Source organism: Myotis lucifugus, unplaced genomic scaffold (assembly GCF_000147115.1).
Source record: "Myotis lucifugus unplaced genomic scaffold, Myoluc2.0 scaffold_124, whole genome shotgun sequence".
Classification (NCBI taxonomy): domain Eukaryota; kingdom Metazoa; phylum Chordata; class Mammalia; order Chiroptera; family Vespertilionidae; genus Myotis; species Myotis lucifugus.
The window spans coordinates 1,218,240-1,240,499 of NW_005871172.1; the positions used below are offsets into that span (position 1 = coordinate 1,218,240).

The 22,260-nt window shown below is 43.5% G+C and overlaps 2 protein-coding genes and 1 pseudogene across 7 annotated transcripts in view; 1 reads left to right on the top strand and 2 right to left on the bottom strand.

Annotated features, from left to right (window-relative positions):
* Nucleotides 1–6,482, bottom strand: part of LOC102440915 (L-lactate dehydrogenase C chain) — a 31,609-nt gene extending 25,127 nt beyond the window's left edge. For 4 of the 6 annotated variants that reach the window (XM_023758146.1, XM_023758145.1, XM_023758147.1 and 1 more), the window contains exons 1-3: nucleotides 5,840–6,088; nucleotides 2,604–2,721; nucleotides 724–897 (exon numbers count right to left, since the gene is read on the bottom strand). In XM_023758146.1, the coding sequence (XP_023613914.1) occupies nucleotides 724–897; nucleotides 2,604–2,721; nucleotides 5,840–5,992 (445 nt within the window). In that variant the 5' untranslated portion in view covers nucleotides 5,993–6,088. Of the gene's footprint in view, nucleotides 1–723; nucleotides 898–2,603; nucleotides 2,722–5,839; nucleotides 6,089–6,247 lie in introns of those variants that run through there. The other 2 variants (XM_006093805.3, XM_023758144.1) reach the window with 2 other exon arrangements.
* Nucleotides 6,483–11,895: 5,413 nt separating this feature from the next.
* LOC102441847 (L-lactate dehydrogenase A chain) lies at nucleotides 11,896–20,754 on the bottom strand. The gene is made up of 8 exons (XM_006093808.3): nucleotides 20,687–20,754; nucleotides 18,512–18,661; nucleotides 17,762–17,879; nucleotides 16,821–16,994; nucleotides 15,463–15,636; nucleotides 14,626–14,743; nucleotides 13,332–13,455; nucleotides 11,896–12,566 (listed from the first exon to the last, which is right to left on the bottom strand). The coding sequence occupies exons 2-8, from the start codon at nucleotides 18,635–18,637 to the stop codon at nucleotides 12,402–12,404; spliced, it is 999 nt and encodes a 332-aa protein (XP_006093870.1). The 5' UTR covers nucleotides 18,638–18,661; nucleotides 20,687–20,754; the 3' UTR covers nucleotides 11,896–12,401.
* Nucleotides 15,756–16,427, top strand: LOC102441530 (annotated as a pseudogene).
* Nucleotides 20,755–22,260: the final 1,506 nt, after the last annotated feature.

Below are 22,260 nucleotides of genomic sequence, written 5' to 3' on the forward strand. Positions count from 1 at the left end.
AGCACTACCAAGTGGCGGTGGCAGTGGCAGGCACAACAGGGCCAGGATGAGTGGCAGCAGAGCGGTGCCCGGCCCCGGCTGGGGTTCTCCCCGGCCACCTGCCACTTTGGCACTGCTACATCCCTCAGGGGATGTCGGACTGTTGGTTTCGGCCCAATCCCCGAAGGCCTGGCCAAAATCGGCAGTCCGACATCCCTCCAAGGGGTCACGGATTGCAAGAGGGCTCAGGTCAGGCTAAGGGACCCCACCCATGCACGAATTTGTGCACCGGATCTCTAGTAATAATAATAATAATAATATTAATGATAATAAAATAAACTCTTAAGATAAAGAACCCAGTACATGCTCTCTCTCCAAAGCCTGCCCATGCCTTTATTCTTCAAGCTTGTATCTTTCTTTTCTTTCTGTTAGGGTCCCCACAAGACTTGCAACTAGGGGAGTATTGGGCTACAGCAGCACATCCTGGGCTAACCCCCTTCAAGCCCCTTCTTTTGCCTCTGTAACTTGATTCCTGAGTTCACACAGCCCAGCTGGCTCACTTCTTCTGCCTCTGTGACTTTCTTTCTAAAGGGCCAAGGCACCTCTCTGAGCATTCTGCTCCAGTCTTCTATTTAAGTGTACTTTTGCTTTGCATGCTAAATAAACTTCCCCTTGCACTAGGGGAAAAAAAAAAGGAATGGTCTGGAAAGACCATCCTTATGCAGTTAAAGAGAAAAGACTCACCTGGATTTGAGACAATAAGCATCTTACAGTCGGGACTATATTGGACCAGGGCAGGAATAACTGATTTCATGATATCCACATTACGTTGAACCAGGGAAAGACGACTTTCTCCTTCCTGTTGCCGTACACCTGCTGTGACAATAATTAATTTGGAGTTTGCAGTTACACGATAATCTAAAAGAGAAACAAAAGACAATATTTGGATCATGACTGCCATAATCATTGTTCCTTAATTCTTTAAAAGAGTATTGTATGATCTTGGTATTAAAGCATTTATATACCTTCATGTCTGGCATTTGGAAATGAATAGACTTTCCATGTAGTAATATTATTTTGAATAACCTGAAGGAAGTCTTGTCACTATGACTTAAAAGTTTCAAACAGCTTTTTAAAAAAAAAATAGAACATACTATGCTTTTAAGCAGACATTCTCATTTGTTATTAAGGCCTGAGGCAATGCAAATCAACTCTCTGGCTTCTTAGAAACACTATATATATATATATAGTGTTTATATAAGCCAGATATATATATCAGAAGCTTAAAACTCTGAAAATGTATGTATCTGTTTCAGGATTCCAAGAGTAGGAATGTATTTATTTCTAATTAGAAGGGACTGGATTTGAGATCATAGGCACATTCTTGATCCAGAAAAGAAAATAAACTACCTTCTAAATCTGATGATCAGTTGTAAAATTGTTTCACCTATGAACAAAAATAAATATAGAGGCAGCATCGAACAGACTGTCAAACTACAGAAGGAAGGCTGGGGAGGGTTTGGGGGGGAGGTAAGAGATCAACCGAAGGACTTGTATGCATGCATATAAGCATAACCAATGGACACAAGACACTGGGGGGTAGGGGAGATCGGGGGAAGGTCAAGGGAAAAAAAATAAAGGAGACATATGTAATACTCTTTGTAATACTTTAAGCAATAAAACAAAATTTTAAAATAAAAAAAAATAGCCCTGACCGGTTTGGCTCAGTGGCTAGAGCGTCGGCCTGTGGACTGAGGAGTCCCAGGTTCGATTCTGGTCAAGGGCATGTACCTTGGTTGCGGGCACATCCCCATTAGGGGGTGTGCAGGAGGCAGCTGATCGATGTGTTCTCTCTCATCAATGTTTCTAACTCTCTATCCCTCTCCCTTCCTCTCTGTAAAAAATCAATAAAATATATATTTTTTTAAAAAGCACCTTGTCTAGGCTAGTCTTGGACTTCAATTTCTGAATGAGATTTGAATAGATATTACATAATGTATCAACTGAATTGGTAATATTTCACTGGGATGCACTAATGTTTGTTATACTTAAACTCTTATTATATTTCAAAATTAATATTTTAAAATAATTGTTTCTATGAATATTAATTTGAATATCTTAAAAAAGACATTAAAAGCAAGTTGTTTAAAAATTGTCCTGCCCAGCCGATGTGGCTCAGTGGTCGAACACTTATCTATGTCTTAGGAGGTCGCCAGTTCAATTCCTGGTCAGGGCACATGCCTGGGTTTCAGGTTCAGTCCCTAGTCGGGTCATGTGTGGGAGGCAACCAACTAATATTTCTCTCTCTCTCCCTCTCCCTCCCTCTCTCTCTAAAATTAATAAAAACATATATTTTAAAAATTGTCCTTTTAAGTATGAGAAAAATAAAAGTGAAGGAAAACCATAAGAATTTAGTAGAGCCCTAGCTGAGTGGCTCATTGATTGGAGCATCATCCCATACACCAAAAGGTTATGGGTTCGATTCTTGGTCAAGGCACATATAAGAATCAACCAATGAATGAATAAATAAGTGAAACAACAAATCAATGCCCCCCTCCACTCTCTCTCTTCCCTGTCTCTCAAATCAATAAATAAAAATTTAAAAAAAAACACACTAAATTAACCTTTTCCACCAACAATCTTTGAAGTAGCAAAGAAAAGACTGCCATGCTGAAGATCCATCATTTCTCCCTTCAACTTGTCCTCTGCGACATCAACAAGGGCGAGTTCATCAGCCAAATCCTAAAATACATTAAAGTTATGAATAAGATATTCTGGAAAATGTTCTTATTTTAGGAGAATGAGAAAAAATTTTGTGTGGCTATTTTATACTCAAAGGAGAGTTATATATATATACTTTTAAATATATTTTATTGATTTTTTTACAGAGAGGAAGGGAGAGAGATAGAGAGTTAGAAACATCGATGAGAGAGAAATATCGATCAGCCGCCTCCGGCACACCTCCCACTGGGGATGTGCCCGCAACCAACGTACATGCCCTTGACCGGAATCGAACCTGGGACCTCTCGGTCCGCAGGCCGATGCTCCATCCACTGAGCCAAACTGAGTTCGGCAGGAGAGTTATATTTTTAATAGAAAAAATTATATAAAAATGATAGGTTTTTTTTGCTGTTTTATTGCTTAAAATATTACAAAGAGTAGTACATTTGTCTCCTTTTTTTTCCCTCTTGACCTTCCCCCAGCCTCCCCTACCCCCCAGTGTCTTGTGTCCATTGGTTATGCTTATATGCATGCATACAAGTCCTTTGGTTGATCTCTTACTGCCTCCCCCCCCCGCCCCCCGCCAAATGATAGTTTTTCAATATGCCTAGAATGGGCCAGAAGTCAAGGTAAACAACAGAATATAATAAAAAGTCATTGTTTTGCCTTCGTATAATTATTAATTTTGTTAGAATTGGGTTTCTTCCACTTCAGATAACAGTTTAAAACTGTTGCCCTGGCTGGCTAACTCAGTTGGTTGGAGCATGTCCAGATACACCAAGGTTGCAGTAAGATGACATGGTCAAGGCACATACAATCTATACATATAAGAGCCCAGAACAACCACAATGACCAGTCGACCAGTCGCTATGATGCACACTGACCACCAGGGGGCCACGCCCCACCAATGCACAAATTCGTGCACCAGGCCTCTAGTCTATATATATAGAAGGCTAATATGCAAAGTGTCCCCTCAAGAGTTCGACCAGGAGAGTGGGAGTTTGATCACAATGACATGCGCTGGCCACCGGGGTTGGTGCAGAACGAAGGAAGTCCCTGGCCAGCAGCCGGAAGGCCCCGATCAGCCCTGGTCGCCAGCCAGGCCTAGGGACCCTGCCTGTGCACGAATTTTGTGCACCAGGCCTCTAGTAAATGCATAAATAAGTGGAACAACAAAGGGATGTCTCTGTTTCTCTGTCTCTATATCTGTCTCTCTCCTCCCTACCCTCCTTCCTTCCTTCCTTCCCCTCTTCCATCCCTCTCTCCCTTCCTCTTTCTCTCTAAAAACCAATTTAAAAAATAAAGCCTATGAAAAATTATTAAATTCTTTCCAAGGATTTTACTATATTTAGCCCATATGCCTTATTTCTAAATTGGCTAAAGTTGTTTTCAGTATGCATCGTTATGGCCAAATAGAAAAGTAGCCACCTATAGGAACCCTTTCCATGTAGGTCAGTACAGTACAATTAATATCAGCCCTCCAACCTAACAGTAGATGTGCATATAACCAGACCCAACCAATTGTTCCATTCTTCCTTCTGGTCACAGAAATTAGTTCACAAATGGGCATATGGCCCAGGCATAACAAATGGGCACAATGTCTATAAGGTTTGAAAGTGGAAGATGGAAAATTAAGTGTCATTTTTCTTTGGAATCATAGCTCTAAGAATGACATAAGACTCTTAAGAATAAACTGTATAGTCATCTTTACCACTACACAGAAAGACCCTGCCTGAGAATTAAGCCAATAGAGGAAATATAAACCAAGATATACAAATACTGTGTCTCAATATGTATGAATTCTAGAATCTAGTAGTACCTGAAGCTAGCTCTGCTCTTAGATTTTCTAGTTATGTGAACAATATATAGTCTCTTTATATGCTTACTCTAATTTGAATTGGGTTTTTCATCAGATTCAACAGAACATAAAACTATATAGAAGGAGTGTATTCCCTTAGATTCCAGTGGCCAGATTCCAAAGGTGAGCAATAACAAAAAAGGATACAAGTCCCTATTTACTAATGGTTTTTTCTCAAATCAGACACCATGTCATCTTACTGGACAACTGTAAATTCTAAAATTTACTAAATTATGTGTCATATCAGGAATAGGAGGAGGATAAGGAGTTTCATCCAGAAGAATGAAACTTTTGGCTAGCTGATTTTTAAAAAAAATATATTTTTATTGATTTCAGAGAGGAAGGGAGAGAGAAAGAGAGATAGAAACATCAATGATGAGAGAGAATCATGGATCGGCTGCCTCCTGCATGCCCCTCACTGGGGATCGAGCCTGCAACCCTGGCATGTGCCCTGACCAGGACTCGAACCATGACCTCCTGGCTCATAGGTAGACACTCGACTACTGAGCCATGCTGGCCGGGCAAAATGGGCAAAGGATTTAAATAGACATTCCTCCAAAGAAGATATACAAACGGCCAATAAGCACATGAAAAGATGCTCCGGAAACAGAAAGGAAAATTAAAGAACTTCCATTTCAAAATAACTTTGTTATTTTATCAAATCGTGTACTTTTTGTTTTATAATGAGCATGTCATACCATTTTTTTTTTTTAATTTTAAAGTGGAAGCCACTGGGAAATACAATTTTCACCCATTCCTCCTCAAGGAAGACAATTCATGGATTGAATTGTTATAATGCAATGTCATAATGCTTAACAACGTGCCTACAAATAAATCTGAACTAGTCTAAGAATGGTAAGCTCCAAGTAAATGTTTCTTTTTAAAAATATATATATTTTATTGATTTTTTTACAGAGAGGAAGGGAGAGGGATAGAGAGTTAGAAACATCGATGAGAGAGAAACATCGATCAGCTGCCTCCTGCACATCTCCTACTGGGGATGTGCCCACAACCAAGGTACATGCCCTTGACCGGAATCGAACCTGAGACCCTTCAGTCTGCAGGCCGACGCTCTATCCACTGAGCCAAACCGGTCAGGGCTAAATGTTTCTTAAATTGCGTCAAAATCAGAGGAGAGGAATATGACCAAGAGGGGAAAAAAAGTCAGATGAAGAGGATACATATTTGGGGCCAAGGGATTAGCCCTGCAAACCTGAACTCATCCATCGACCAGGCCCCGAAGCGCTTGACCCTCAGCCCCAGAACAGGCTGATCACTTACCTTCAATAAGATACAAATGGCGCAAGCCATGCCCACCGCACCGACCCCGACGACGGTGATCTTCTGCTGGGAGGTTTTATCTTCCACAACCAGGTTCTGAATAAGCTGCTCCTTGACCGTTGACATTGTGAGAACCTGAGAGAGACACGCCATTTCAGTGGAATCGAACTCCCTAAATAACGCTCGTCGCGAGCGATGTACTTAGTCACACTGACCTAAGACACCACCTCGTAGTCTGCACCGGTGGGTGCCGGGCTGTAGGGGAAGCCAAAGAGAGGATATCCTGGTCAAAGGTGACGAGAGGTAGTCGGGCCGGGCCGAGGCACCACCGTCGGGGCCCAGGCACCACCGGCTTCCTGAGCTCGCCCTGCCCCAGCCACCATTTCCGCCCCCGCGCCGGATACTCACCAATGCTCTGCTTGGCGCAACCCACTACAGACCCCCCGGAAGCATAACACACAGCCTCGCAGGACTTTTAAAAGAGTGACCACGGAGCGCAACAGCCACGGCAGTTGAGGTGCGAAGCCCGGCTGCGGTTATTCCCCGCCCGACGCGCCAGCACGCTCCGCGAACGTCAGCACGCAAGCCCCCGCCCCCCGCCGGCCGGCGAAGGCGCTTTGGCAGACGCTCGACGTCCTCTAGGTGTGAGCTGGTTGCTGGGTTGCCTGCGATTGCACCCTGCTGCTGTCCGTGTGAAGAATTGAGAGACGATCTTGGAGAGTGTGCAGTCACGGTGATCGGAGTGTGGTTTCGTTTCCTTCAGGCGGCCTGGGACTGATTTGCGGGCCCTGACTCTTTGGAGACCCCACAACCACCCAGCTTTAGGCGCGCCAGGCCCCCATGGGAAAGAACCTTCCTGGGAGCACCTCCCGTGTTTAGGGTGGTGCTAGCTTAAAGCAGTAAAATGTGGACTTGGGAGTGACCAACCCGACTTGGAGGAACATACATTTTGGTGCACTTATCACACCTACGTCCAAACATTCATTTGCAGGAATTTTTAAAAATTATTAAGCTAGGTAACTTCAGGATGGAGTGCTGAAATAATGTTTGAATGAAAATGAGCTCAGCCGGTGTGGCTCAGTAGTTGAGCATCCACCCATGTACCAAGAGGTCACTGGTTTGATTCCCAGGGCACATGCCCAAGTTGCAGGCTCAATCCCCAGTGGGGGGTGTGCAAGAGATAACCAATGGATGTTTCTTTCTCATCAGTGTTTCCCTCTCCCTTCCTCTTTCTCTAAAAATCAATAAAAAACGTTGTTGGTTTTTTTTTTTTTAAATAAAAGAAGCCCTAGCTGGGCCTGCGGACTGAAGGGTCCCTGGTTCGATCCCAGTCAAGGGCACATGCCTGGGTTGCAGGCTTAATCCCCAGTGGGGGGACCTGCAGGAGGCAGATGATCAATGATTCTCATCATTGATGTTCCCATTTCTTTCCCTCTCCTTCCCTCTCTGAAATCAAAAGATATATAAGGCCCGTGGTCTAGTTTTCTAAGAGTGATTTCTTTTTTTTTAAATTTAGTTTTTACAGAGAGGAAGGGAGAGGGATAGAGAGTTAGCAACGTCGATGAGAGAGAAACATCAATCAGCTGCTTCCTGCACACCCCCTACTGGGGATGTGCCCGCAACCAAGGTACATGCCCTTGACCGGAATCGAACCTGGGACCTTTCAGTCCGCAGGCCGACGCTCTATCCACTGAGCTAAACTGGTTAGGGCAAGTGATTTTTAATTTATAACTCACACAAAGGGACACAACCTCTGTCATTTTTTGTCATTTGCATTTGAATCTTTTTCAAAATCTAAAGGGTAATTCATTTTCTGTATCAAAGCCTATGATTAATATAGTTCAGATCATGCAATAACTGCTTAAAACCCTTCAATATTTGCAACAGCATGGATGGAACTGGAAAGCATTATGCTAAGTGAAATAAGCCAGTCAGAGAAAGATAAATATCACATGATCTCACTCATTTATGGAATATAATGAACAACATAAACTGATGAACGAAAACAGACCCAGAGACAGAGAAGCATCGATCAGACAGTCAAACCTCAGAGGGAAGGTAGGGGAGGGTGGGGGTAAGGGGTAGAGATCAACCAAAGGACTTATATGCAAGCATATAGGCGTAACCAATGGACACAGACAACAGGGGGGTGAGGGCATGAGGGGGGGTGGGGGGTAATGTGGGGATAAGGACACATATGTAATACCTTAATAAAAAATTTTAACAAACAAACAAAAACCCTTCAACAGCTTTCTGTCACACTTAAAAAAAAATTGCCCTGGTTCGTGCAGCTCGGTTGGGCGTCCTCCTGTTCCACCCCCTGGTAGGGGGCATGCAGAAGGCAGCCCATTGCTGTTTTGCTCTCACATCAATGTTTCTCTCCCTCTATCTCTAAAAAAAATCAATTAAAAAAAAGGAAAAAATAACCAATTTTTACAACCTATGATACATTAAAAATTTGACCTCCTCACACGTCTGCAACTTCATCTCAAAACACTCTTCATCACACTCTCCCCCAAGCTTTTTCTTGGCTGAGAACTTCTTGCTGTTCCCTATATCTGGAAAGTTCTCCCCCAGCCCTTCTCAAAGTTGATTGTTCATTTTCAGTTTTGAGCACATATGCCACTTCCTCTAGCTTTCTTGACCGATGTGTCAACTACCACCACCTCCCTACTCCTGTTCCTCTCAGGGCCTTTAACCTATTGCCAGCCCCAAGCAAGAGGTTTCTATGGTGGACAGCAGTGGCAGCTGTTGTTGGTCCTGTACTCCCACTTACTTGTGTGCTTCCACAGCAACTCCCTGCCTTTGAACCTCACTTACCAGGGGGCTGAGAGGGAGACACTGCTGGCCTAGATGACCTCAAAGCTAAACTCTACATCTGCTTCATACCCCTGTTGGCCTAAGGAGTTATCATCTGGGAGTGAACAAACTCCTGTTCCGATGGAAGAAAAGCTCTTCATTCATACCTGCCCAAGGCCTAGGGACATTGGCAGGAGCTAGACATCCTCTCTGCCTGGGTGCGTTGTCTGGTGGCCGTGAGCCAAGCTAACTTCCCATTTTGTTATTTTATGGCAATGTAAATACAAGAGAGCCAAATATGCAAGATTTTTGCATATTCCCACATCTACCAAAGTATAGTAAGCACTCAGCAAAGGATTAGAAAGAACATGGCTTTGAAGTCTTGATAGTTTTATTTTCTCAACATAGGTTTTAGTGGGGGAAAAAATACCTATCTACACAGAGAGAGAGAGAGAGATAGGCATATCTATCTATATGAAAGGAGGACCATGTTGTGACCATTCCATTTTTTCCCCCCACTAACTAGCAGTTTGCATGAGATGGCGGCTAAGAACTGCTTAATCCACTTCACAAGGCATTAAAACTAAAATGAGATCATATTCCATTAAAAAGACTCAGAGCTCCTTGCAGAGTTGGCCTATTCCTTGCCTGGGGCAGAAATATCCAATGTGTACCTGGAACACTTACTGTGCCAGGAAGCAAGGAAGCTTAACAAGATTAAATCTGAAAAGTCTATGAAAGTTTAAACGTCTCTCTTAAGCATTATTTTTCAGTCATGTTGGTGTTTACTAATTTATTGTATCAAACAATTTGATACTAAGAAATGTAAATTTAAAAAATTTTTTTTAAAGACTGAAGGTGCCGCCCTAACCGGTTTGGCTCAGTGGATAGAGCATTGGCCTGCAGACTGAAGGATCCCAGGTTTGATTCCGGTCAAGGGCATGTACCTTAGTTGTGGGCACATCCCCAGTAGGAGGTGTGCAGGAGGCAGCTGATCGATGTTTCTCTCATTGATGTTTCTCTCTATCCCTCTCCCTTCCTCTCTGTAAAAAATCAATAAAATATATTTAAAAAAAAAAAGACTTAAGGTGCCTAACATAAAAGGCTGTAGGACCCTAGCTGGTTTGGCTCAGTGGATAGAGCATTGGCCTGCAGACCGAAGGGTCCCAGGTTCAACTCTGGCCAAGGGCACATGCTTGGGTTGCGAGCTCAATCCCTAGTAGGGGACCTGCTGGAGACAGCTGATCAATGATTCTCATCATTGATGTTTCTCTCTCCCCCTCTCCCTTTCTCTCTGAAATCAATAAAGAAATATATTAAAAAACAAACAAACACAAAGGCTGTAGGATTACATACACTTTTTTTTTCTTTCCAGTAAATTGAAAAGTCCCAAGATTAGTGGTTGGAGTGCACAACTATGTGGATCCACAGAATCCTACACTTCATGAGTAAATTTTATGGTAAGTTATAGCTTAAAGTTGTTTTTTAGAGTCTACAGGAAAGCAAATTAATAGTCAAGACTACATAAGTCAGTCCTGTCACTTTACATTTAAGACACATTTTAAAAAGTGTAATTATTTTCCTTAACTAGCTCTCAGGAAGGAAATTTTGAGGAAAAAATTCTAGAAAAGGGATGACAATAAAGTTGCTCTGGAAGTACAGTTTTTAGGTCTGGATAAGGGTCATAGTTATGGGCTATTTTATTTAAAGTCATTAAAGATAGTAGTCCTGCCCAGCCAGAGTGGTTCAGTGGTTGAATGGCGACCTTTGAACCAGATCACGGTTTGATTACCAGTTAGGGCACATGCTGGGTTTGGGGCTCAACCCCCAGTAGGGGGCGTGCAGGAGGCAGCCGATCAATGATTCTGTTATCATTGGTTTCTCTCTCCCTCTCCCTTCCTATCTGAAATCAATAAAAAATAAAAATAAAAAAGTTGTCCCTCCACTTATCCATGGTTTTGCTTTCCATGGTTACCATAGTCAAACGCAATCTGAAAATATTAATTGAACATTCCAGAAATTATTCAAGTTTTAAATTACACACCATCCTGAGTAGCATGAGGAAATCTTGTGCCATCCCACTTCATCCTGCCTGAGCCATGAATCATCCCTTTGTCGAGATTATCCACATGGTACACACTACCCACCAATGAGTCATTTAGTAGCCGTCTTGGTTATCAGCTCAACTCTATATCACAGTGCTGATGTTCAAGTAACTCTTATTTGACCTAGTGCCACATTTATAACTTTAGTCTTGGTTATAATTGTTCTATTTTATTGTTAATTTCTTACTAATTTATTTAATTATTTTTTTTTTTATTGATTTTTTTACAGAGAGAAAGGGAGAGGGAATAGTTAGAAACATCGATGAGAGAGAAACACTGATCAGGCTGCCTTCTGCACACCTCCTACTGGGGATGTGCCCATAACCAAGGCACATGCCCTTGATCGGAATCAAACCTGGGACCTTCCAGTGCGCAGGCCAATGCTCGATCCTCTGCGCCAAACCGGGTAGGGCTTAATTATTCTTACTAATTGTTTCCTAATTTATAAATTAAACTTAATCATATCCTATATGTATGATAAAAAACAGTATACATAGGGTTTGGTATTGTCTGTGGTTTCAAGCATCCACTGGGAGTCTTGGATGTATCACCCACGGATGAGGGGGGACTACTGTACCATTATGTTACTGGCCTCCAGAAAACGAAGTTTCTTAAATATCTGTGTGTTCCCCTGTGTTGGTAAAGTACCACTGCTTATGTTCAGTTGGCAAATGTTTTTTACATTAGTTTGTAGTATTTTATATACATGAATTGTAGAGTACAATTATGATTAGCACTATTATCAAGTTATCTTATGTAATACCTTAGGGCTTAGTTTATTAAAATAATTTTTAAAATGGAAATGGTACCAAAATAACCTAATCAATCTAGCCACAGCCTTAATCTGTTAATTCAGATTAAAGTCTGGTCAATAGTAAATATTCCTTAAAAAAAAATTCATTGCAGCTCAATTGGTTCAAGCACTGTCCCATATACCAAGGTTGTGCGTGGATTCAATGCCCAGTCAGAGCACTTACAAGAATCAACCAACGAATGCACAAATTAGAACAAATAGGTGTTTCTTCCTCTCTAAAATCAACCAATAAATAAACAAAAATCATTGAAGTTGCCCAAGAATAATGAGTAGTAGCTCCCAATAATGTAATGAATAGTAGCTTTATGATTTTATATCATAATAAATTAACAGAGTAGTCACTGTTCAAGGTTTATTTGGCATTTTAGTTGGTATGACACTTGGATAGTTGGCTGTATTATTTATATGTAGATTTTTTATATTATATGGCAATGTACACGAATCTGATACATATAGTACACAGAATAAGATCCTTTAGAGCAGTTATGCACAAAACATGCAATATTGGATTTACATTGGCTCCCAGGATGTGACTAATTATAGAAAAAGGAACCACAAGTTATATAACACAGTGAACACACATCTAGTCTGAAGGGCAACTGTAGCGTGAGCAACATTGGCAGTGGTGCCTTTGAGGAGGTGGAACTATTTCACACTAACCAGTTTAGGACTACACAAGATAAGGATCAGGATGTAGAGGCTGGGTTTTATGAACCATTACTAGTTCTATCTTTAGGAAACTGATGTTCTTAGTCACAGATCAGATAAAAAGGACAATATGCACAATCTCCAACTAAAATCCTGCTGTAGCCTAGACAGTGAGGTGGTGGGACATCAGGAGACTTTAAAACTGTAGCTCTTTCTGGATCCCCCACAGTGTGTCTGCACTCTTCTTCAAACGGGCCTCTTCCTCAGGTGTCAGGGTCACCTTCACAACATCTGAGATTCCATTCTGTCCCAAGATGCAAGGAACACTAAGGAAGACGTCGTCCTTTATGCCATAGAGACCCTGGAGACAAAATGAAAAATACTTTATGTTTTTTCTATACATTTTGGGGTCTCCCAAGACTTTTATTATCTACAGTTATGAAGCTTATTTGATATAAATGGATAAGTAGAAATTGCTTTCCAGATTTTCAGTTAGGATGTAATCAACAGTGTAAAATAAAGTCATTAAAATTGCAGCAAGATTTCCATTCTAGACTCTGGTCAGATAGCTCAGTTGGGTAGAGCATCGTCCCGATATGCCAAGGTTGCCGGTTCAATCTCCAGTCAGGGCACATACAAGAAGCAAGCAATGAGTTCACAGATAAGTGGAATAACAAATAGATGTTTCTCTTTCACTCTCTCTGAAATCAATCAATAAAAAATTTAAGAAAAAATTTCATTCTAAAAGAAAATCTAAGCTATTGCTATTATCCATAGTACTTTCCAATTTTTACTGATAACACTTTGGTAACTGTAAATTGAGTGTGATTTCCATTTTTCCCAAAAGAAGAAATTCTGTTTCTTTTAGTCTTCCACCCATCTGAACATAATTGAATAGATTTTAAGTCAACAAGTTATCAAGTATCTATGTGCTAAACACAGTGCTAGTGGACATTAATCTTAATGCTTGCCCATGTTACTTCCAAAAAAGAAAGTTACAGGTGCATTAATTTCTTAAATCAATGACTGAGGACGTACATTAATCTAATTGCTTTCTCAAAAGAAATTGTTTTTTAAAAATATAAATAATGACATTCAAGTACAACGTATCACTACATAGACCTACCTTAATCATGGTGGAAATTGGATGCACCCGCCTAAGATTCTTCATCATACTTTCTGCTAAATCAGCCACAGACAGGCCAATGGCCCAGGATGTATAGCCTTTCAGTTTGATTACCTCGTAAGCACTGTAGGTTAGGAAATCACAGGGAAGGGCAGGAAAAAGTAAGAGAAACAAACAAACAAAAACAACACACAAAGCTTTTACTGAACATAAGCTTTACAGTGAATAATGCCACAAAGATGCATTATACACACAAGAGTAGACCTTTCGCTCTAGCCGGTTTGGCTCCGTGAGTAGAGCGTCAGCCTGCGGACTGAAGGGTCCTAGGTTGAGGGGCTCAGTCTCTAGTAGGAGGTGTGCAGGAGGCAGCTAATCAATGATTCCCTCTCATCATTGATGTTTCTATCTCTCTCTTCCTCTCCCTTCCTATCTGAAATCAATAAAAATATGTTTAAAAAAAAAAAAAGAGTAGATCTTTCCATGTATACAAGGATATTATGTATAAGAATATTCACAATAGTACTGTCAGCAATAGCAAAAACCTGACAACAAGCCCAATTCTCTCCAACAGAAGAATGAATAAACTATGGCATACTCATACATTGAAATATTACATTAACTATCAAAACAAATAATTATACTGTCTTGCAACAAAAAAGGTGATTCTTCTATTGTAAATGTTTCTTGGGTTGTGCGGTGGGTTCACAGGTTTTACTTAAACAAATACAAGCCATTGAAGTAAAGACTGAATCTCAAATAGGATAGACTTAATCTAACTTAATAATTTACCATATAAGCAGAAAGATTTATCATACTATAAATTGGGAATTATGGCAAAAGATAGACTGTAGCATTAATAAATGTCTATAATTTTTAATATCTTTACCTCTTTTTATAGTATGATCTTTAACAAGGCTTTAGAAAACAAGTTTTCTCTCTAACAAAATATACTCAAGCCCTGACCGGTTTGGCTCAACGGATGAAGCATTGGCCTGCAGACTTGGGGGTCCCGGGTTCGATTCCGGTCAAGGGCATGTGCCTGGGTTGCAGGCACGTGCCCAGTGGGGAGTGTGCAGGAGGCAGCTGATCGATGTTTCTCTCTTATCGATGTTTCTGGCTCTCTATCCCTCCCTCTTCCTCTCTGTGGGAAATCAATAAAATATATTAAAAAAATAAAATTAAAAGAAATAAAAAAATACTTAAATGCAAATGCTAGTAAACTTTTAATATTTTAAACAATAATACAAACAATAAAGTTTAATCTCACATGCTGCCAAATCATGAGACATATTACCTGTCAACCACCTGTTTGTGAACTTGTTTCCACTGCTCCTTATCTGCATCAGTGCCTAAATCAGGGTGCAGATTCTTTAGGGAGACACCAGCAACATTCACTCCACTCCATACAGGCACTAAAAGAAACAGTACAAAATTCACTTATTTCCAGGCACCAGTCAGCAACTAGTAATTCCGACCCATTTTTCTAATTCTCTTTTATCTGGGGAGTATTACCCCTTTTAGTAGATACTCAAGACTACAATACCTAAAATAAAAAGAAAAAAATAAATGAAAAAAAAAGACTACAATACCCTTACTTTTAGATTTTCATTTGTTTATATTTTATTATAAAACTAAGAATTTCTACAATATTCTAACCTATTTTCCTAACCTACTGGGATGCTTAATAGACATATATTGGAATATAAAGATAGTATAAGGTTATAAGGATAATTATCGTGGCATAAGGAACTGAGAATTCTGCAAAAATTATAGCACTTCTACTGTGATAATAGGATTTTTTCATACTCTCTATTTGACTTGACTGACCTTTTCAGGGCTAAACAGTGCAAGGCAATTATAAACAGCTATGATATTGAGTGATTGAGGTCTTATGTAATGTCCATGGTTAAGAAGTAAAATAAATTTCATTCCCCACCCTGCATGCCAGGTAAATGTCATGTAAGATGGCTAAAATCTTAACAATTCTTAGCATTAAATTACACAAAAAGTAGATTTCTGAAAACCATTCTATCTTGATGAATGGATATCTGATTTAGGCTCCAATTTAATAAAACTGTCAATTTTTTACACAATCTTTTGAAAACAGAAAGAGGAAATAAGGTATGCTTACCACTAGAGTCTCCATGCTCCCCAAGGACCCACCCATGACAGCTTAATGGGTGAACTCCCAGCCTCTCCCCCATCAGGTATCGGAAACGGGCTGAATCCAGGTTGCAACCACTTCCAATAACACGGTTTTTGGGAAAGCCGCTTAACTTCCAAGCCACATAGGTCAAGATATCCACTGTGAAGAAAACATTTAGGCAAAGATACCAGGAGAATGATTAGATAATGATTAGCCACTGAAGACATATGGCGGAGGCCTGCCTGAGCTTTGCTGCTGCTACTGTCTATGCCTCCACCATGCCGCCCTACACCATGGTCTACTTCCCTGTTTGAGGGCGCTGTGAGGTCATCACATGCTGCTGGCTGGCCAGGCCCAGAGCTGGAAGGAAGAGGTGGTGACTGAGGAGACCTGGCTGCAGGGCTCCCTCAAGACCTCCTGTCTGTACAGGCAGTTCCCCAAGTTCCAGGCCGGAGACCTCACCCTGTGCCAGTCCAATGCCATCCTGTACCACCTGAGCTGCTCCCCTCGGGCTACATGTGAAGGACCTTCAGGAGACCCTGGTAGGCGTGGTGAGTGACAGCATAGAGAAGCTCTGCTGCAAGTACATCACCTTCATCTACACCAACTGATAGGCAGGCAAGGAGGACTATGTGGAGGAACCGTCTGGGCAGCTGAAGTCTTTTGAGACCCCGCTGTCCAGAACCATGGGTAACATGATCTCCTTCGCAAACTACAACCTGCTGGACTTGCTGCTGAATCACCAGGCCCTGGCCACCCACCGCCTGGACTCCTTCCCCCTGCTCTTGGCCTACCTGGCTCGCCCAAGTGCCTTCCCCCAGCACGTGAGCCTCCCATCAACGGTCATGGGAAACAGGGAGGGCTTGTGCCACCCTCAGCAGGTGGCAGGGGTTGCCTGCCTCCCTTTCCCAAGACCAATACAATTTTCAAGAGAGAGAAAAAAGACATAGGGCCCTGTATGAACCTTGATCATGATCATGGTCAATGTTTTTGTTAATATTTGTAAACCTCTATAACATGTATGATATAGCAAAACATTAAGTATCCAATAAATGTAATTTAATCAAAATAAGCTATGTATCAATTAAGAGGATAACACATTAGCCATAAACTTATACCTTATCCAAGGTGTTCTTGCACAAATAACTAATTTTAAAGTTCCAACTGCATTCAGAGGCATTGTAACCTATCCCCTTTCATGCTTTAAATTTAACTGTTTTACAAAAAGAAAAATCCACACCCAGGAAGAAAGGTGAGAGGGTGCAGGCCAGGCCAAGGGACCCCACTGATATACTATCAGTTTTACTCTAGCTCATGTATTGTTATGCAATTAAAAACCTCACCTGGATTGGAAACAACAAGCAGTTTGCAGTTGGGACTGTATTTTACAACATTAGGAATGATGAATTTAAAGATGTTCACGTTACGCTGGACCAAATTAAGGCGGCTCTCTCCCTCTTGTTGACGTGCCCCAGCTGTGATAATAACCAGCTTGGAGTTTGCAGTCACACTATAGTCTAGACAACAGAAAACAATAATTAGATTAAGGCCTTTAAGAGATCTCCAATACCTAGCCGGCAAAAATTTTTTCCATCAACTCTTTTTTTTTTTGGGGGGGGGTGGGGGGACGACAGTGGTTTGTATATATGGCAGGAAAATGTCTTTAATGCCCCCCGGACTTCTCTCCTTTAGTTTTTGGAGTTTTATCATTGTGGCCACTTACATGGATGAAGAGTACATCAATGCCCCCTTTTTGTTTTAGTCACATTGTAACTAAACTACAACTGGGGGGAGCTGGAAGGAATAAAACTTAATAGATTCTCATATCAAATGAGATACATTGCCAAGTTTTTGGCACCTGAGCTCAATGCTCATACTCTTCCACACTCCTGCTTCTACTTAAATACTTAATTGTGGTCATATCAGCCCAGGAACAGGCCTTCTTTTTAGAAAAGCAGAGGCAGCTTTACACTTGTCAAGTACATCTTGCTTCTAGATCCCTATGGCACAGGATGGTTAAGCGAGGGATGAAGATAATGAAGATACCTATCAGGTAAGTTGTCAATGATTTTCAAGTGTCAAAACAGATACTATTATTATGTTAGTGTGCAAAAGGAAATATGGAAAGTAAATAAATTGAAACTTCGGTATTAGTAGGTACCAATGCAAAATTGTTCAAAGGCTCTCTTATCCTGCATAAAAAAGTGTTTGAAGAGCTAGGATTTTGAGCCTGGTAAACAATTAAGTCTAGCATGGACTACAATATAAATGTGTTGAAATTAACCTTTGCCAGAGACAATTTTTGGTGTTTTAAGGAAAAGGCTGCCATGTTGGAGATCCATCATTTCTCCCTTTAATTTGTCTTCCATGACATCAACAAGAGCAAGTTCATCTGCCAAGTCCTAAAACACAAAAATTTTCATTAAATCAAAATTGCTTCCAAAGGTAACACCTCAAAAATAAAACATTTTCAACAACAAAAATCAAACTTGCTACTTCCAAATTTTTATTTTTATTTTTATTTATCTTTTATATATTTTATTGACTTTTTACAGAGAGGAAGAGAGAGAGATATAGAGTTAGAAATATCGATCAGCTGCCTCCTGCACACTCCCCACTGGAGATGTGCCCGCAACCAAGGTACATGCCCTTGACCGGAATCGAACCTGGGACCTTTCAGCCCGAAGGCCGACGCTCTATCCACTGAGCCAAACCGGTTATTTCCCTTCAAAAATTACTTTAAAATAATTTTAGCTTGTTTAAAGGGACTCTCATTTGTAGGCGATTCATGCATGTTAATACAGCAGAGTGAATTTAAGAAACTGTGTTGCCAGTCTAATAACCTTGATTTTTTTTGGTTCTGATATCCTTTTGGCATAGCACATTTCAAAAGTTTATTTCACATAAAGTTCTTTGAATGAGTGCATGAACCTCAATATTTGCATATACAATGTGATCACGCAATTATTAGGGAGTGGAGGAGTGGGTGGGGTCAAGTTTTCCTTGCCTTCCAGAGTGATGGACTCTCACTTACCTTCATTAAGATACTGATGGCACAAGCCATGCCCACAGCACCAACCCCAACGACGGTAATCTTATTCTGGGGGCTCTGTTCTTCCTTAAGAAGATTCACGATCAGCTGATCCTTGAGTGTTGCCATTTTGGACTTGGAACCAAAAGGAACCTATTGCGGGGGAAACATGAACTGTCACTGCACACTTCTTAACCAAAAGGTGTTCGGGAAAAGCTTATTTCACTTCCTTTTGGGGTACCTGCCACTAGAAATCACAAGGAACGACTAAAAAGGGGGAAGAGGGCAAACCTAAAGACAGCCAAAGGAGAGGTGAAAAGGCCTAACTAATGCCAGGGTCTGGTCTGGTCTGGCTAGGAACTTGGTGTGGAAAAACCTCACCTTCGCATGTAAAATTAATATCGACGTCTGAGTGTAAGTATATCCTCCTGAGTGTTCACCCATCTTGCTCTCTTAACCCCAAGCTGGGCCGGCCTTTCCTCAGACAAGATCACCAAGAGCCGTCCACTCCAGAGGCACGTGCAAAAAGTACCATTAACTGCTTAACTGCCTCGCTACCCAACCCTGGGGCAGCGAGGCGGGCAGGGAGCTCTGCTCATGCGCACTCGCTCCCCCCCCCCGCCCCCCTCCCCCAGGGGAGATCGGATCGACTGCGCGGTCCCCAAGCGCCCTCCCCTCGGGGAGGGTAGTAACACCCAGACCCGGAAGATGAGCAGCCGGCCCCTCCCCCACCACCTGGAGCGCTTGCGCATTTCAGAGCTGGGACTGGACTACAGCGGTCCAGAGGCCGCGGGCAGTCTGTAGAGAGGTGGGCGCTGGCCCCGCCCGTGCAGAAAAGATGAGACACTCTCCCGCCCCGAGGGTCAGAGGGCGCAAGCTCGGAGTCAGACTTTAGACTTAGCTAGAAATCCGAAGCAGACCGGAGCCACGTGAAGCCCGGCTGGCAGCCTCCTGGGCCTGGCGCCCGGCCAGAGCCAGGCTCTAAATCGCAATCCCAGGGGCTGCTAACCAACCCTGGCGCGGAGATGCCTGGTGTGGCTTCGGCAGCGATCCTTGTTGCAAAGGAGTGAGGCCCGGGATAAGGAAACTTTTTGTCGTCCAGGAAGTGCAGAAATAGCTTCAGAGGCCTGAGGCCTGGAGTCCTAGGCTTGATACTTAATGGAACCCTCGATTTCCAGAGCTTGGGAGGGAACACACATTGGACTCTGTTCATCTAACCCGGCACTGCATTCGCTGGATCTAGTTTTGACAGCGTTCCAACGGGCAAATATCCAAGAGGGCTTACAGGCAAGCAGCCGGGGTCGCCAGGCTGGGATCGGGTCTCTCCTTACAAATCTCTGCTATTTCTGGACAGCCTTGTAGGCTCCTGCAGCCCAGCAGGGGGGAGGGAGCAGTTCTCCCTCCAGAGACCTCCTGGCTTCACCAAAACCTAAGCTCTGGGCTCCAGCGCTTCCTCCAATGCGGGGACACGTGTGGGAGTGCAGCTCTGCAGAGAGAGGGTGTGCTCCCCAACTCTGCCACCTGCCGTGACCTTAGAGACGCCCCAACCCTCTCCCAGCTTTAGGCTTCCCCATTTGCCGGAAGGAACGGTTCGGGATGATTCTCCTCTCCATAGACCGTGAACCGCGGAGAGCTGATGCACAGGGCTTAGCATAGCTACCTCAGTCGCTGCTTAATAAATAAATGCAAGTGGCGCAGAGAGCGCTCTGTAATCTACAGGCGGCGGCCACTCCCAGGGAGCCCGCTTCCCCAGAGTCCCCGGGTTAAAATCCGACTCAGCGGCTTTCCGGCTTCCAGGAACCCACCCAGGCTGCTGAGGCTTTTTTGGCTCCATGGAGTCCTTTGCCGAGTTCCAGCCCAGAGGTCCACCCCACCCTTCAGACCCTTGTCCTGCATCCCCCTGGACTTTCCACCCCAGGTTAGGTGCGGCCACTTCCTGCGTTCCCCAGCCAGGCCCGATGCCATAGTGCGCCCTGAGAGCAGAAGCTGAGTGCGGCGGGCTCCGCGCCCACGCCGGGCGGGGGCCACCGCCCAGGGCTCCCCACTATGCTTCTGGAAAACAGCGCCTACACCCCCAGGAAGTAGGGACCGCTGGGCAGGTAGCGCCAGGCCACAGAGGCCCGGGCCAGCTCGCTTGCCCGCCCCATCGGGCGCAGAGCGCGCCGGGCCCTACCGTACCGGGCGTGCACGGCGGGCGGGCGTCGGTGGCGCGCGAGGGAGGATCCGGACTTGGCGGCTGCAGCTCCGGTACTTTGAGCCTAGCTCGGGAGGGGCCTTAAATGGAAGGGTGAGGCTGACGTCAGGGGGGCACGTGTGGGTCGGGCTGGGGGCGGGCTCCCAACCCGGCCGGGCAATGGGGAGGCCCTGGCGGCGCGCGCAGCGGGAGGACCCACAGGCAGATCCACGTGCGCTGGCCGCCTGGACCCGCTTGGCCCTCCGGTTACAAAGACCCCAGCCGGAGCCACCAGCTGGATCAACCCGACTCTCAGTTTCCTCTTCCGTAAAATGTGGAGTTTACCCTCAGAGAAGGCTTGATTTGAATCTTGATTTCCCAGTGCCCAGGACATCTGGCACGAAATAGTCACTCGACAACTATTTGTTGAAAGAAAATGCCTAGCACAGGGTCAGTCTGTCTTTCTCACCTAAGTCGAATGATCTCCAAAAGTTGACCTGCTTTTCCCCCTCCTGCTAAACCTTCCAAGCCCCACAACTCACAGTGAGGACTCAGCCTCTAGGGTCTGCTCTCCCTACTGGCCTACCCCACCCAGCACCTAGCATTCCAACCACACCCAGGAACTGTCAACGATATTTGTTTGTTTTTTATGTTTTTGCTTTTAAACATGTTATTTTTACCTCCACTCCAAGCCTTTGCTCAGGCTAGTTCTCTTGCCTGGCCTGCCTTCCTCTTCCATCTCTTCTTTAAACTACCAATCTCCTGGTACTCCCCACCCCATACACCCACAGCGTTGGTACCTCCCTCCTATCTGCTTCTACCTCACTGGTCTGCATCCCTCAAACCCTCTGGCATTAGAGGTGTGTGGCTCTGCTCTCCTATCTGACAGTGAGTCCAAGGGCATAAATGAGTCTATTTCCTCCCTGCACCTGGGACACACCAAAGCAAGAACAATCTATAACTGTGAGTTTCTTGGTTGTGAAGGGAAAATTCTAACCTCATCTCTAGAAAAGCAAGGCATCTCTCTACCATGTTCTAACAGTTTTCCCATCACTCTAAGGCCCAGAAACCTAGGCGCTCACAGAAACACACAGCTGGCAGGGCTGAGGGCCAGCCACAGGTTCTCCAGGGTTCCTCAGGGCAGGGCAGATTGCAACAGTGTCTGTGGTTCCCCAGTGTTTGCAACAATGTCCTCACCCAGTTAGGGCTGGGCCCCTGCCTGCCTGCCTACCAAAGATGACCACAGCTGCTGGGAAGAGGAGGCCAGAGCTGAGAGAGCGGGTATTAGGCTAAGGAGACAGGTAAGTACCCTCACCAGAAGGGCTCTGGGATGACCTCTGAAGATAATCTGGGTAAGGAGTTTGCTGTCCCCTAAATTAAAACACTTAACAATAGCTCACTCCAAGCACAACTTCCCTTTTCTTATGCAGAACAATAGCCTCTAACTCTGCAAATATGAATAAAATAAATACCATTTAATGACACCTCCTATGTGTCAGGCAGCAAGCTAGGCAATCCCCACGCTCATTTCACTTTAATTCTTTGTAACAGTCATAATGGTCTCCATTTTTTTTTTCAG

Excerpts from the sequence above, each read along its gene's own strand:
- LOC102441847 (XM_006093808.3), bottom strand. The coding sequence starts at position 18,637 with ATGGCAACACTCAAGGATCAGCTGATCGTGAATCTTCTTAAGGAAGAA. Across the intron at positions 16,995-17,761 it reads AAAAATTGTCTCTGGCAAAG|ACTATAGTGTGACTGCAAAC; the intron begins GTTAATTTCAAC and ends TCTGTTGTCTAG. Across the intron at positions 12,567-13,331 it reads CAATTTCCACCATGATTAAG|GGTCTCTATGGCATAAAGGA; the intron begins GTAGGTCTATGT and ends TTTTGTCTCCAG.